We start from the raw sequence: 15,394 nt of genomic DNA, 5'->3' as shown, positions 1-15,394 counted from the left end.
TGGATTAGCAATGAGATCCTGCTGTGTAGCACTGGGAACTATGCCTGGTCACTTATGATGGAGCATGATAATGGGAGGAAAAAGAATGTGTACATGTATGTGTAACTGGGTCACCTTGCTGTACAGTAGGAATAAAATAATGTATTGGGGAAATTAAAAAAAATAAAATAAAAAGACTGAATAATGAGAAAATACTCAAACCACAGATACCCGGACATACTGAATAAAATGTAAAACCATCTCTTACGGAGCTGCAGAGCTGAGACTGCAGGAAAGAGAAAAAGAGTTCTGAGAAGCCCCCATGCCTGTGCCAATCTCAGAAAACTTGAGGCATATTGGAGAGAACCCAGCTGGGAACCTGGGTGTAAGTTTCCTTATCAAGTTAGAACCCTGAAAAGTCTCTATTCTGGAATCGGGCAGACCAGGAACAAAACTCACCCAGAGGCACAAGAAAATAAAGAATCTAGTTTCTATCTGGGTTCCAGGTAGAAAACTCAGATTTATAACCAAGAGCCTCCCCTCACCTAAGTTTCTAGTTTAAACTTATACCAAGCCAAAAATTATCATTAAAAACTGGTCTTTAAAGCAAATGCTAAACCACTCTAGAGGTGCATACCTTCAATCCCAAGCCTCAAGAATCACCACGAATAAAAGCCTACTGACAATGATCTCACAAACCAAAACTGAAAGAATTAGTTATAAAAATAAAAACAAAAGGGAACGACTGGAAAAGGAAAAGACTGCTGTGATAAAGAGCCAAGTAGAAATTTGAGATTTATTACGAAAAAAAATCTTGAAAAAAAAAAAAACTGAATTGTAAGAGCTAAATTCTGAAGAAGCTACCAAAAAAGAAGCACAGAGGGGTAAAAACACAGAAAATATTTTTAAAATGCCCAGGGTATTTGAAGGAGGTGAAGTTCAGTATGTGTCTAATAGAACTTCCAGGAAAAGTAGAAAAAATAGGGAGGTGCACTATTCCAGGAGAGTGTTGACGGAATTCAACAATAATGACAGAATTTTTACAACCAAAGAAAACTTTAATCTTTATGTTGAAAAAGTAGACATCTTGGGAGTTCCCGTCGTGGCGCAGTGGTTAACGAATCCGACCAGGAACCATGAGGTTGTGGGTTCGATCCCTGGCCTTGCTCAGTGGGTTAAGGATCCGGTGTTGCCATGAGCTGTGGTGTAGGTTGCAGATGCGGCTCGGATCCCATGTTGCTGTGGCTCTGGCGTAGGCCGGTCTACAGCTCCGATTGGACCCCTAGCCTGGGAACCTCCATATGCCTCAGGAGCGGCTCCAGAAAAGGCAAAAAGACAAAAAAAACAAAAACTATACATCTTTATGGGGACATGGTAAATATAAATAAAGTCATACCTAGACACACTATCATAAAACTTCAAAACACCAAAGACAAAGAGAAGAACCTAAGAGCAGCCAAGGAGAAAAAATACAACCTACACAGGAATGAAATTACACAGGCAACACATTTGAAAACAGCAGTAAAGTCCAAAGATAAGAGAGAATATTTTCAAAGTGCTAAGATGAAATACCTGAATCAGCGTAAAGTTTTATGCCCAATTAAATTATTTCCCAAGAGTGAGGATGAAATTAAGACATTTTCAGGTAAAGACCCTTTACTGCTAAATTTAGTAACTCATGTAGAAGAAAATGGAATCCATAAAAAATAAAAATCAGGAAGGAATTGGGAGCAAAGAAATTGTTAAATGTGCATAAAGCTAAACTCATATTGAATATATAAAAGCAATAATTACAGTGACAGTGACTATAAAGAGGATTGATGTGGGTATATAAAAGTAGGATGGGGAGTTCCCGTCGTGGCGCAGTGGTTAACGAATCCGACTAGGAACCATGAGGTTGCGGGTTTGGTCCCTGCCCTTGCTCAGTGGGTTAACGATCCGGCGTTGCCGTGAGCTGTGGTGTAGGTTGCAGACACGGCTCAGATCCTGTGTTGCTGTGGCTCTGGTGTAGGCCGGTGGCTACGGCTCCAATTCAACCCCTGGCCTGGGAACCTCCATATGCCATGGAAGCGGCCCAAGAAATAGCAAAAAGACAAAAAAAAATAAAAAAATAAATAAAAGTAGGATGGAGCTAAAACTTGGGACAACAATATGTAAAATGTGAGAGAATAAAAAGTCAGGTATGCATGTTGACACTTAAAGGTCATCATTAAAGGAAAGAAATACGATGCATAATTTTCAAGCTAGTATAATAAACAAGCAATGGATGCCAGAAAGGAGGAAACAAAAAGTATAGAAAAAGGAAGATAAATAGAATTAAGTAATATGGTAAAAATAATCCAAATATATCAGTAATCACAATAAATGTAAATGGAATAAATGTATCCGTTAAATTCAGGGATTATCATAATGGAGAAAAGAACAAAACTCAGTGTATGTTGTTCACGACACATACAACTGAAACATAAATTGCCATTTAAATATCAGCCAAAGAAACCTAGAGTAGCTAGATTAATAACAAACAAGGAAACCTGAGGTATTTCAGGAGAGTCGAAACACTCTTCACACAGACTTACTACGTTAGTTTAGACTAGCAGGTTTTTTGGTTTTTTTTTTTTTCAGGAAGTTTCAAATTTGTGACCATATTAAAATCTCAGGCATTTGGGGAAATGTGCAGAAGAAATGACATAGTAGAAAATAATGGTGATATATAATATTCAAAGATCAGTGTTCAGCCAGTGAAAGGATCACATTAAGACTCAGATGTCCCAAGTTCTAGCTGGGGCACTTTCTAACTGGTGGACTTAGGGCAGGTGGGTTCCCTCTTCTACCCCCAATTTCATCTGTAGTGGAGCCAGTAATGACCCTTCAGACTGATAAGCAAGATCAGAAGAAAGGATGGATACAGAAGCACCGGTAATCTCCAAGAGCTGCTGCAGATAGCTTGTATTTTAAGTTATCCAAGTACCTCAGTGTATGCACTATGCTGTATATTGTCCAAATGCAAACCGAGTTACTATTGCACCTAACATGACCCAATTAATTTGTAAATGGTTTGCCACATCTCCACGAACGTTGCCTATTTGCCAGTGCAGGTCATGGAAAGCGGGTAGGCTTTTCCAGTAAGCTTAAGCAAAGTTCGCATCTTAGCTTACTCACTAGGTGGTAAAAGGACTTCATCTCTCTGAGGCCTGATGGACGTCCCCCCCTTGCACACTTGCTATGAGAAATGGACATGATGAATGCCAGGTGCCTAACAAGGCAATCATATGCTACGTACGAGGTGGGCAGAGCTTAAGTGGTCTTGACTATATTATAGGAAACAGACATCCTTTTATGCTTTCAGAACTAATACAGCTTTAGTTTAGATTTGGTTTAGTTTTCTGATTCTTCAACACATGATCATCCCATAAAAAAATGCATTCTGTATAAGATAAACATCTGTTCAGAAGAACACTCCCTCCAAACATGTCAACAGAGATCATGTCTTTTATTCCCTACTGTGCAAAGTTTTTATCACTTAAGAAAATAAACAGGAAACTAGTTTTACATTTCTTTATTAAAAAGGAAGGCCCTGGGCCACTGCTGTGCAGCAGAAAGTGACAGAACATTTGTTTCAAAATAAAAACAAGTGCCTGTATTTTTAAGCAGTTAACTATTCAAGCCAGTTTTTAACAAAATTCCCATGAAAAACCACCTGCAATAGTGCAGATAAAATGTCAAGTAGTCTAAATTAGTGAGGAAATGAAATAGCGAAAACATTTGACCAAGAGTAGCACACCTACCCCTTTCTCACATCTCACGTGGTGCTCGTGGTGCTCGATGCTGTTTATTGTCTTAACACCAATCAAAAGCCCGTGTCCCTTAATTAGTTACCGAGACCAGAGATAGTATTATAACTTGAAGTCCTAATATTGTCACAAATAATAACAGTACCCTTCTCTTCAGCTGGCTGGTAAAGTAATGGGGAAAGAGGCTGGGGGAAAAGAATGAGCACAAACCACTAAGAGCCGCCTGCACACAGGGTTGGGATGGAAGCAATGCACTCACTAGCTGTTATGTGGGAAGCAGCCTGTGTCACCTCCCCTTCCATTGGCTGTTTACCCAACATCAATACAACACTTTAGGAGCCAAATTACTAAACAAGCTGCCAATTAGGCTTGCAGTCAGCTGGATAGATTAGCAGCTAAGAGAGGCCGATACAAGATTTTCATCTCTTGAGCCAATTACGCAAGTGAATTACCATCCACAATACTCTTTGGAAAATTTGAGGGGACAGGACCGACTCAGCTGTAATAGATATCAGAGATCCAGCATATAAGGGGGCCGGGAGCTTGCGGACGGGTTAGCAGGCTATGTATTGCTAAAATTGCCCGAGCAGGGGGAGAGCCTCCCAGGAAAGGACTTAAAGGATTTAGCACCGCCAGGAGCAAAAGAAAAGGAAATTATGGTTGTCAGATGCTGTGCTGAGACTGAGGTGTTCCACTCCCATGTCTTAATCTCATAAAAGAAGGATGCCAGACCAACCGTAGATCTCCCTCTAGAATCATTTTCCATGAAAAATGAAGTATCTGCTGGGTTTTTTTTTAAAAGGTTATGTAGGAAAGGCATCTTTTTGTTTCAGGAATCTCTGTTTCTATGTGGAAAGATTTAGCATCTGAGAAATTAAACATTCTTTTTTTGTTGTTTTTTATTGGAAAGGTAATGCTTTATTTTATTTTTACTAAGAAGAGGAATGAAACCAGCATTAAAAAGAGAGAGAGAATGGATTCTTTTCTGCCCGCATAAAAACCAAGCAAGGGGGGCCACTGCTGGGCCCCCATGCTGAAAAAAATCAACATTTTAAAATCACAATAGGGAATCAATTTTTCGCTGTTAACTTTAGAACTAAGAATTGACCACAGTTTAGGAGTTTGTGCAGAGATGTTTTATATCGACTTCATATTTTTCTTAATTTTTTTTTTTTGTCTTTTCTAGGGCCGCACCCTTGGCATACTGAGGCTCCCAGACTAGGGGTCGAATCGGAGCTGTAGCCACCAGCCTACGCCAGAGCTGCAGCAACTCGGGATCTGAGCCGTGTCTGCCACCTACACCACAGCTCACGGCAATGCCGGCTCCTTAACCCACGGAGCGAGGCCAGGGATCCAACCCGCAACCTCATGGTTCCCAGTCGGATTCATTAACCACTGAGCCACAACGGGAACTCCATGTTAAGATACTTGTTTAATGAGCTAGGAGCCAATTTGACAAATTCAGAACCAGCTCATTATTGTGGAAACCCGGTGCCTACTCCCTGTAATGAAGGCAGCAAATGACATCAGTGTATCCTCTTCTCAGTGTGAAAATGCGCTGGAGGTTGAGAACAGCACAATGTTGGGTGAAAGCCTTGCAAAAATTAGTTAATGGTTACGCTATAGTTTCCGTTATAAAACTCATCAGTTTTATTTATTTTGCTTTTTAGGGCCGCACCTGTGGCATATGGAGGTTCCCAGGCTAGGGGTCGAATCGGAGCTACAGCTGCCAGCCTGCACCCCAGCCACAGCAACACGGCATCTGAGCCTCGTCTGTGACCGACAGCACAGCTCACGGCCACACCAGATCCCCAACCCACTGAGCGAGGCCAGGGATTAAACCCGCATCCTCATGGATACTCTTCGGATTTGTTTTTGCTGCACCGCAATGGGAACTCCCAAACTCATCAGTTTTAAACTCATCAGTTTCGGTTGTAAATCTTCTCTCTAGCACCTTGCAGTTTCCTTCTTTAAGTTAGACTCCTGGGGAATGACCCACTGACTCTTCCCCAGAAAGCCAGGTACAGATAAAATATACTTAGTTCACCCCTGACATCTCTTGTATGGCTTGTTATTATTTGATTTTTTTTTTTCTGTGAAATACACGTTGCCAGAGGATACATGGAAAGGTATAGGTACAGTTTTAAAGAACAATAATAAATTGGCCCTTGGCGTAGCCACCACCCAGGTCTAGAGATAGAACACTCAACTCTGCGGTGCCATAGGTAATACTTTTATTATTGATGCTTAAGGATCCTTCTTTGCTTTGTATCGCCGCCGTGAACACAGTCCTGGGAAGGAGTTGGGGGCGGGGACTGAGGGCTGGAAGGTGCTATCCGAATCCCGCATCAGGAGGGAAAAATGGACGCTGATGGGAGAGGGGTGGAGGGGGGACGTGGGCTGGTGCCAGAGAGACGGCTGGCTCGTAAGCCTTTGCGAGCAGCAAGTGATCTGGTCAACCACTGCCCATTTCCACCCTCGGCCCGTCTAGGAGGACCTAGCCCACAGGGCAGAGCAGAAATACGCTGGACCCAGGGTTGAGCTGGGACGACTGGGGCCTGCTGCAGACCTCAGAAGTCAGCCGTCTTTATGCCTGGGGGGCTGGGGAGGGCTGGTGGGCAGACACTGGACCCTGTACATTCATGGCCCCTGTTCTTTGGGGGAAGCCCCAGAGGAGGCGACAGCAGTGCAGGTGTCCTCACTAAGACAAAGGTTCTTTTGAAATACCTTCACCCCCTTTCTTCCTCCACCGTCTCTAATATTAGTTTGATAATCACTTCCTTAATTATCAAGGAAGAGCCATCACAAATGATCTAGTAATTGAGTTTTGATTGCCTTGTATGACGCCTGTTTTACAGATGAGAAAACAGAAGCTCTAAGAGGTGAAATAACTTGATCCGCCACTGTGTGTTAGAGCTGAAACTCTAACCAGGGCCTTTTTTTCCCATGGATCCCTCTGCTGCAAAAGCTGCTTATCCAAAAGATGAATCAACAATTCTCCCGAAGCTCTTGTTGCAAGAAAACGTTAGGAACATGACTCTCTTTGCCTAAGAGCATCATCACCTGTGTTCATCCTTTTCTTTTCTTTTCTTTTCTTTTTTCCCTTTGGTTGTCTTGTAATTTCAGGAATTGTAGGAGAAAATGCCCAGCCGATCTTGGACAACAACATTGGAAACCGAATGCTCCAGAATATGGGCTGGACACCTGGGTCGGGCCTCGGACGGGACGGCAAGGGGATCGCGGAGCCGATTCAAGCCATGCAGAGGCCCAAAGGATTAGGACTTGGATTTCCTCTACCCAAGACCACCCCTGCAACCACTGCCTCCAACTCCGGAAAAGCCAGCTAAGAAGAAAGGCAGAGAGGAGGTGTTTGACGCGTTGTATCCGCGATCTCTGTGCCCATTGTTCTAAAATGACAACAGAGCTTCTGCTTTTGAAGCGGAAATCTCACATCAAAGCCTCAAACTTCTCCCTCTAGCTTCCTAACTGCACGCAGTTCCGCCACAGTGAGAGAAGTGGCATTTCATCACAACTCATGGTGCTAAAACCTTCACGTTTTAAGAATTTCCAGCCATTTGCAGCTCTTTCTAGGTAGGAAAGAACAGCACATCTAACTTATTTTGATCGCCTAGGTCAGTAACGTCTAATGCTTTAGCCTGATTCATCCGTGTGTGTGCCCGCTGAAGCCATGCAACTGTGAGCATGCCCACGGGTTTCTAAACCGGGCTCGGCTGGAAAGGATTCTGTTTCACATTCCCCCTAGCCCTCGTGATTGAAAACACCCCTCATCACACCAACCAAGTCCTAAGCACATCTTAGCTTGAAAGGCTGGCCAGTTTCCTCTTCCCGGAATGTGGCTTTTTCGGTGATACCCTTTAATCCTCTGTCCTTGGACAGTGTAGGATGAAGTTCAGAGTTGACAAGCAGCAGTTGCTATTCCCGTCTGACGTTGTGACAAAAATAAACCCCATCGTTGTTATCACCAGAGTGCCCTCAACATCACTTGAATGCAGATTTTATAACTTTTACCTCATGTCGAACATAAAATAAGTATGGAAAGAAAAACGTATTTTTTAAATTCACCATGACTGCACTGTAAATCCTATTAATCTAGACGGACTTCTACCTCTCTCTTCCCAAAGGGTGATATTTTTTTAAGACCAGCTCAACTGTAGTAAAACCTGACTTGACGGTGTAACCATCAGAGTCAGTTAGAATATTGAATCAATTTATTTGAAGATTTAAATGGCTCTCCCAAGAATTGAGATTTCTGACAATGATCCAGCCCATTTACAATGTGCACACACACACACACACAGAATAGTACTGATTTGCTCTTCCCAACAGCTAAGCGGTTATTTTAAAACCAAGCCATTTTTAATCATGTGCCGAGTATTGTTCTATCTTGAATCATCTGTTTCATGATGTGCGAGATTCTCGATTGCTCTTAGTTTAGAGGTGGATCAGTTATCATCTTCGTTAAGGACTAAAAATAATAACAATAGTCTCTTTGGAATGGCCTTTATTGGTTGAGTGAAGGCCAAGACAACACATCTGAGTCACCTTTCTAATTTTTGTTTAAGCTTTGTTTTTCTAGAGCAGTTTCAGCCTCACAGCAAAATTAAGGGGAAAGCACAGCAATTTCCCATACACTCCCTGCCCGACGCATGCACAGCCTCCCCCGCTCCAGAACGGTGCCTCTGCTACAAGTGATGAACCTACAGTGACACATCATCAATCGCCCAGACTCCCCAGTTTACACTACAGTTCCCCCTTAGTCTTGAACATTCTGGGTTTGGTCAAACATAGAGTGACCTGTGTGCACCACGCTAGTACCGTGCAGAGTAGTCTTACTGTGATAAAAGTTCTCTCTGCGTCTCTCCAAAGGTTTTTGAAAATCTGTAAATCCCCAGGAGTTCTTTTTCAAAGGGGGGGAGAGGAGGTTTGTGCATATGTCATAGACCTGCCCCTTGGTCCCCTAAAGTAAACGCTGCCAGCTGGGGAGAGGACGGTCAGCCTGCTGTTTGGATGGCGTCATGGCTGGCCAAGTGACTCGTTCCTTGTAAGCATTATCCTCTTTCCTGGGGGTGCTGGGGTTAGAGGACAGGTTGATTAGGGACCAGGGACGACCAAAGGAGAGGACTTTTCGGAGCCTTCTTACTGGATAACGTAACCCTGTGGTAATCATGCCACGGACAAGGTCATTACCTAAAAACGTGCCGTTTTTTTAAACATGATTTTTGTTAAATACTCGTTCTATCTATGTAAGGTGTAAAAGTTGGGGGAGATTGTCTGTATTCTGATTGAAAATGTTTTGGTGGTAGTAAGCAGCACGCTAGGGTCTGTTCCGACGTGTGTGTGTGTATGTGTTTAATTCCATTGCCTAGAAGTGTTCTGAGGTCCTAGAATTTTGAAAAGCCACATTTGGAGCCACTGGTAACCCAATAGGGCATCGTGAGACTGACCCCAAACTCCCCAAGGATTGTCCTTTCTCTCTCACTGCACCATGTTCGAACGTCCCAATGGGGAAGAGCAGAACACACACCGGCTGGCAAGGGGGAGCTCCCCAACCCAGGCCTGCAGCTTTATGAGTGCTTTTTCTTGTCCTCTTGGACCGGCCCTAATCTTCTGAAGCAAACCCTCTAAGACACCCACGGAGCTGGGGTGTTTCGAACTCCCCCCTCCCCCCCAAAGGACTTCAGCTTTACATCTTCCCCTCAGAGAACACAGGTCTCAGTCTTGACATCGAGGGCCCTCTCCTAGGATGTGAGACACTTCCGATTCTCTGGACGTGTTTAACTATACAGAATACATGCATCCGTGGTGGAAGCGGGGAAGTGACAACATCCCAGGCTTTCTTCCTCCCACCCCCATCCCCCGCTCCCACCCAGACCTGCACCAGGAGCGCATCCATCCCTTCACCTTTCGTCCTTAAGAAAACTCAGTGCACCCCTGAAGTTCTGCTTGGATGGACCTGAACTTGAAGGAATAAATACAACTGAAAAATGGAAGTTTTAATATACGTCAGATATCTCTTACGATATGAGATAAACGAATTTATGTTTTCTAGATAGTTACACTTAACTTTTACCAGGGACTCTGCCCATAGAACCCAAAGCATTCAAAGGAACTCCAGCTTTAGCATGTATCCATCCTATCTCCTTATAAGGTGGTTAGATTTTTCTCCTCTTCCAAAAGCCAGTTCTGTTCTGCAGTCTCCAAAGCCTCATATCAAATTAATTGCTTGTGCTAGAAAGCTTAGAGAGGGCATCGGTCTCTTCCTCACCATCCAAATCGCCCATGGCCCAGCAGTAGCCGAGAGAGGCTGAGCGTGACGCTACAAGCTACCCACGTGCTTTGTCTTTATATCCGTGTTAGGCTTGATACTGACCCGACTGTACGGAGTCCCTTCCTTCCACCCTCCCTCCCTCCCTTCCTTCTCCCCAAAGACAATTTTAAAGCTATGTTCCCCTTCAAATTTCTTTGCTTTTATTTTTAAAATATATGGCACTCTTTTAAAAGAAAATCTGCCGCTAACGAAAATTTACCAACGAACTGGTCTCGGCATTTGAAAACACAGATTTTTATAACTCATACTGTTGCTATCAAACAGAAGTTAAGACAGTAGGGTTAAATATATCCCCAATATATACATATAGGTGTGTTTACAGGGCACGTATGTGTGCAATGTACAGACAGGATTGCAAAATAGTTGCATTTTATTAATATTTTAACATTGTGAATTGATATTCTTGCAGTTAATTGAACTGGCAATTGCTTCTCCAATATATGTTCATTTTGAGCTGATATTTCATGAAGGAGAAAAATCACTGTTGACATGCTTTTTAAAACCATTTCCTCCTATACTCTGTCTGTCTTTAAAAAGTGATCTAACTTGGAACTGTAAAATGAGGCTGTCTGGCAAAGAGTATTTTGGATTTTTTTCTTTTGGTAGAGAGGTGTATTAATAATGCAACAAAGAATGAAAGAATAAACAATGTTTAAGAATATTATTTATAAGGCATGATTGTCTTTGTGTTTTCAATGTTCCCCTCTTAAAGTAATAAAAAATAAAGTTGAAAGGACTTTAAAAATTTTTTTAATCGCTACCCCATTGACAGTTACCATGTAAGAGTGCAGTTAAATTCGCTGTTCATCTTCTTAAGCAAGCCCTGGAAAGTGTCAATATTTTTAAAGAAATATTTTTAAAGAAAAAAACTGGTAAGCATATTTGATTCATTGATCCAGAGCTGACGTGACCTGTCCTACCACATTTTCCTGGTTTTGTGTATTTTCTCTGAAGCGGGGCTAGACTCACCAGCTGAAGGCCTCTTTCCATTCAAAGATGCTGATTCTAAAGTAGCGAGTTCGAGGTTTCCGTCAGAATCAAATGTGTTATGGTCCCTCCATTCCTTCTGGGGAATTGTCCTTCTCATACCTGTGCTTGGATATCTTAAATATTTTGTAATACCCACTAAAGTGTTGAGTTCCATTTGCTGTAGGAAGCCTCTGAGTTGTGAGTTGTTAGAGTGAGTGGTTTTTTTTTTTTTTTTAGTCCAATAGGTATTAAATACTCATTTATTTAACAGGCTTGCAGTAATATATACTCAACTGACAAGTGGACCATGAAGGCTCCTTCTGCTGGGTTCCTTCTAAGCAAAGACTCATTACTTTACACACCTGACATTTTAAGTAGATCCAGATTTGTCTCTAGCGAGTCAGTGCCATTAACTGCCAGGATTATGATCTACTGGTGCCACTTGTAGTTTTATCTCTACATTAGAGTTGTCTTCTGTCTTTGAATTGGCAGGCAGTTTAAATCATTCTCAGACTCACAGACCACACTCCCGTTGCAGTATCAGAAAGCTATGTTTACTCCTTCATCTTTCAAGGATGAAGTTAAGTAATAATTGAAGGCTATTTTTGTGTGCCCTTGGGCTTGTTTTTTTTTTTTTAATTTCTCCTTAGTTTGGATATTCGAAATAAATTACTAGCATTTAAAATGTGTGTACAATACTTCATATTTCGGTGATAAAACTATAGTAGAGACAAGACTATTATGATCCCATCCCAAGCAAAAAGAACGCTCAAACCTCTTTCTACCTGTTTTCATCTTCCTGTTAAATTTCAAGGAAATGTATATTTCTTCCTACAGCCCGCATTCTTTAATCAAAGCAGAAAGGATGAGAAATAGGATCCTAACGGATTGTATACTTTAAAGGTATGCTTTCCAAAAGCAAACAAATTCTTACGCCCCTTAAGGAAGTGAATTTCTCCAAGTGCCAGAATTTCATGGTTGTAATGAGCAAATGAGTTGAGGGTGAAAAAAATTCAGGCTCTGTTAGATGGCTGTGTGGCTAAGCTAATTCTAAAGTTCTTTCCTTTTTTTTTTTTAACTCAATGAATTTTATTACGTTTATGGTTGTTCAACAATCATCACACCCCAATTAAAGTTCTTTCTTGATGGCGTCCACTGATGATGAGAACGATAGATGATCCGCGTTGCAGGTAGGCGGCATGGAATTCACAAAACCTTTCTTAAGTGAATGGGAAGCACTTGGCAGTGCATTCAAGTTGTGACGTTTGACGGAAAAGCCACCATGATTCTACAACGATGCCCGCGGTGTCTTGAGGCTCTCCGCAGTGGGCAGGGTCGTCGGTGTTCCCTAAGGCTTGGTTCTTGACCCTCCCCCAACTTGATACACCTGTCCTTTCATGGGACCACTCCGGACTCCCCGCACATCGTCGTCTGCTTCACCTACTTTAATATCAGGGGACAGCCCTCCAGAATGAGGAAACCATCTCGAGCACACGAGAAGCCGGCACGTTCTGATTTCCACCCCATTGTGTGTCTCCACCGGCCGCCCTTAACAACTCAGCTAGAAACAAGCAGCAGATTTTTTCCCCCACTCACTGAGTAATTGTCTGCACCACGGTGACAGATGTGCAATATAGCAGCTTCTTCAGGAAAAAATTAACAGTTTGTCCAGCATGTCAGCGCGCTCTTTTTAGTGCTTGGGAGGTCTTGGCCCCATTATGGATGATTTAGAAATTGAGGCAAGCACAAACCAGCTGCCTGCGCTGAAAGCCTTCGTTAGCCGGCCTCATCTGCATTCCAAGACTCACTTACAGCTAGAAATTGGTGGTCCCCTCTGGCCACACGATGAGTATGGGCTGACAATGCCTTGATTTGCTGAGAGAGAGAATAAATGGGTTTTTCAGAAGATGAGGAAATATCACCATTACCGGCCAATTTACAGCATTTTATCTGTTCTTCAAACATGTCACTTTTGTTATTGTTGGATGGTAATTACATAGTGAAACGGAAAGAAAACAAATTCAGGTTACGTATTCAGATGGATTGCAAAATCATATAATCCTGATAAATGCCCATTTATGATATACACGGATGAAAGGTTCATTTTAATTTTGAATGGCTAGCTCAGCCATAAATAGGACATAGGATTAGATTCCGGAGAATCTGATTACATCAAAGCAAATTGTCTTTTTTCCTCTGCACTTCTTTCAGATCCAGGAAATTCAGGGTTGATACCTGGAGGCCTATTCACAAACAGGATTGTCCTGAGACAATACAAAACATGAATCCAGAAAATGGCATCCTGAAAAGGACGAGAACTTTCCGTGGGGCTGGAGAGTTATCTTGTTCTAGAGATGGGTCAGTCCTAAAGGTCTCCCAAGAAGCACGTGGGCCTGAGCCGAAACACTTCCAGTTTGGGGGAAGACCCCTTCGTTTTGAACTTGACGTTTCTGGTCACTTCCGCAGTCTCGCCAACCGGGTGGCTATCAGAAATCCAATGCTTTCTCTTGTGTTCTTCTTTCTAAGGTTATTTCGCCCCCGTCGCCAGACCCAATTATTGTAAAGAAATGTTGCCTATAGCCGTTTAGCTGAGCACACAGATCAAAAAGAGCGTGAAGAAGAAAGAACAAGGGGGCAGCCCCCAGGACAGCTACTTAAAGTATCAGGTGTGTTAGCGTGGATAAGCAATGAGGTCCTGCTGTACAGCACAGGGGACTTTATCCAGTCACTTGTGATCGACCATGACGGAAGGTAATAAGAGACAAAGAATGTATGTATATGTATGTATGACTGAGTCGCTTTGCTGACAGCAGAAATTGACAGAACATAGTAAATCAACTATAATAAAATTTTTTAATGAAAATTAAAAAATAAAGGGTCAGGTATATAAAGTAATGGGTCTTTGCTCAGTAGGAACCCAGTAGAAGGACCCTTATGGTCCACCTGTCAGGTGAGCATATAATCCTGTCATCTTAAATAAAGGAGTACTTAATACCTGCTGGCTCCTAAGTTTGCTGGGGCAGAGAAAGAGAGAAGAGGCACATCGGCACTTAACTGCCTTGGCCTGGGGGTGGCAGATGTCCCTCTGTCCAGGATCCACTGGCCAGACCTTCCCCGACCGGCTTTCAGGGAAGCTGCCAGAGGTAGCGGAAAACGTGGATATTGGTGGGCACTGTTTCTGCCGTAGTTATTTATCTACACCATCGTTATACCATCTCCACGGAGCCTCACTACGACACAGGCTATCAGATACCAAAGCCGCATCTGCCATCTTTCACTGAGTCTGAGATGCTGTCAGGTTTACGATGCACCTTGATGGTGTGTATCATTAAGAAAGAAGAAAAACACTGGCAAACTACGGTCCTCTACCCTGAGCAAGAGGCCTCCCTCCCAATTCCAGAAATAATAAAAGGTGAAAAAATGATCAACTATGTTCCTAAGTATCAAATGAATGGTGCAGAGCAAACATCTAAGGGAAGCCGGCAAAGGCTGCACTGACAGGTGGGGTTGGAACTGCTCCTTGAAGAATGATAGGGTTTGCCTAGAAACAAGGAGGGTTCATTTTTACCAAGAGCTGCTTCTGTCCTGTTGACATCATAGTGACATAAATGGCACAGGCATGGGAACTATTCCAAGCTAGAGTCAATGCCCGGCCCTAATGCCTTCTCTAAGTTTTGAGGCCAATCACACAAATTTCACTTTTTTTCCCTGAAGTTAGAAATAATAATGGCTACCTCGTTGAGTGACGAGGGTTAAATATCATGCACATTAAATACCCTAGCAGCGTCTGGAACATAGTAGGTGCTCAAAGTTAGGTATCATTTCTTTCCCAGTTTCTTTTTCTTTTCTTTTTGGTTTCTTTTTTTTTTTCTGTCTTTTTGAGGCCACAGCCATAGCGTATGGAAGGTTCCAGGCTAGGGGTTGCATCGGAGCTGTAGCTGCTCTGGCTACACCACAGCAACCCAGGATCCGAGCCTCATCTGCAACCTACGCCATAGCTCTCGGCCACGCGGGATCCTTCACCCAGTGAATGAGGCCAGGAATTGAACCTGAATCCTCATGGATACTAGTCAGGTTTGTTACGACTGAGCCAAGATGGGAACTCCTCTTTTCCAGTTTCTAATGAAGTGGTAAATTGTTCTTGTTTGTTTGCGCGTCTGGTTGAGGGAAGCATGTCAAAAGTGTTAAGACATTTTCACTTTGCTAACAGTTCCCAATAAAGGCAAGTGATGTTAAAACACTCTTCCTAATTTCATAGCCATCAATGGGCACACCCTTAACCATAAACTTCGGCTACGACTCCAGA

General features: G+C 42.8%; 1 protein-coding gene across 2 annotated transcripts in view; it reads left to right on the top strand.

Annotated features, from left to right (window-relative positions):
* GPATCH2 (G-patch domain containing 2) overlaps positions 1 to 10,783 on the top strand; it is a 176,725-nt gene extending 165,942 nt beyond the window's left edge. Inside the window, exon 10 of one of the 2 annotated variants that reach the window (XM_047755620.1) lies at positions 6,897 to 10,783. In XM_047755620.1, coding sequence (XP_047611576.1) covers positions 6,897 to 7,117 — 221 coding nt within the window. In that variant the 3' untranslated portion in view covers positions 7,118 to 10,783. Of the gene's footprint in view, positions 1 to 6,628 lie in introns of both variants that reach the window. The other variant, XM_047755621.1, reaches the window with a different exon arrangement.
* The last annotated feature ends 4,611 nt before the right edge of the window (positions 10,784 to 15,394 follow it).

This window comes from Phacochoerus africanus, chromosome 12 (assembly GCF_016906955.1).
Source record: "Phacochoerus africanus isolate WHEZ1 chromosome 12, ROS_Pafr_v1, whole genome shotgun sequence".
NCBI classification, from domain to species: Eukaryota; Metazoa; Chordata; class Mammalia; order Artiodactyla; family Suidae; genus Phacochoerus; species Phacochoerus africanus.
This window is presented reverse-complemented; position numbering and strand designations above follow the sequence as displayed.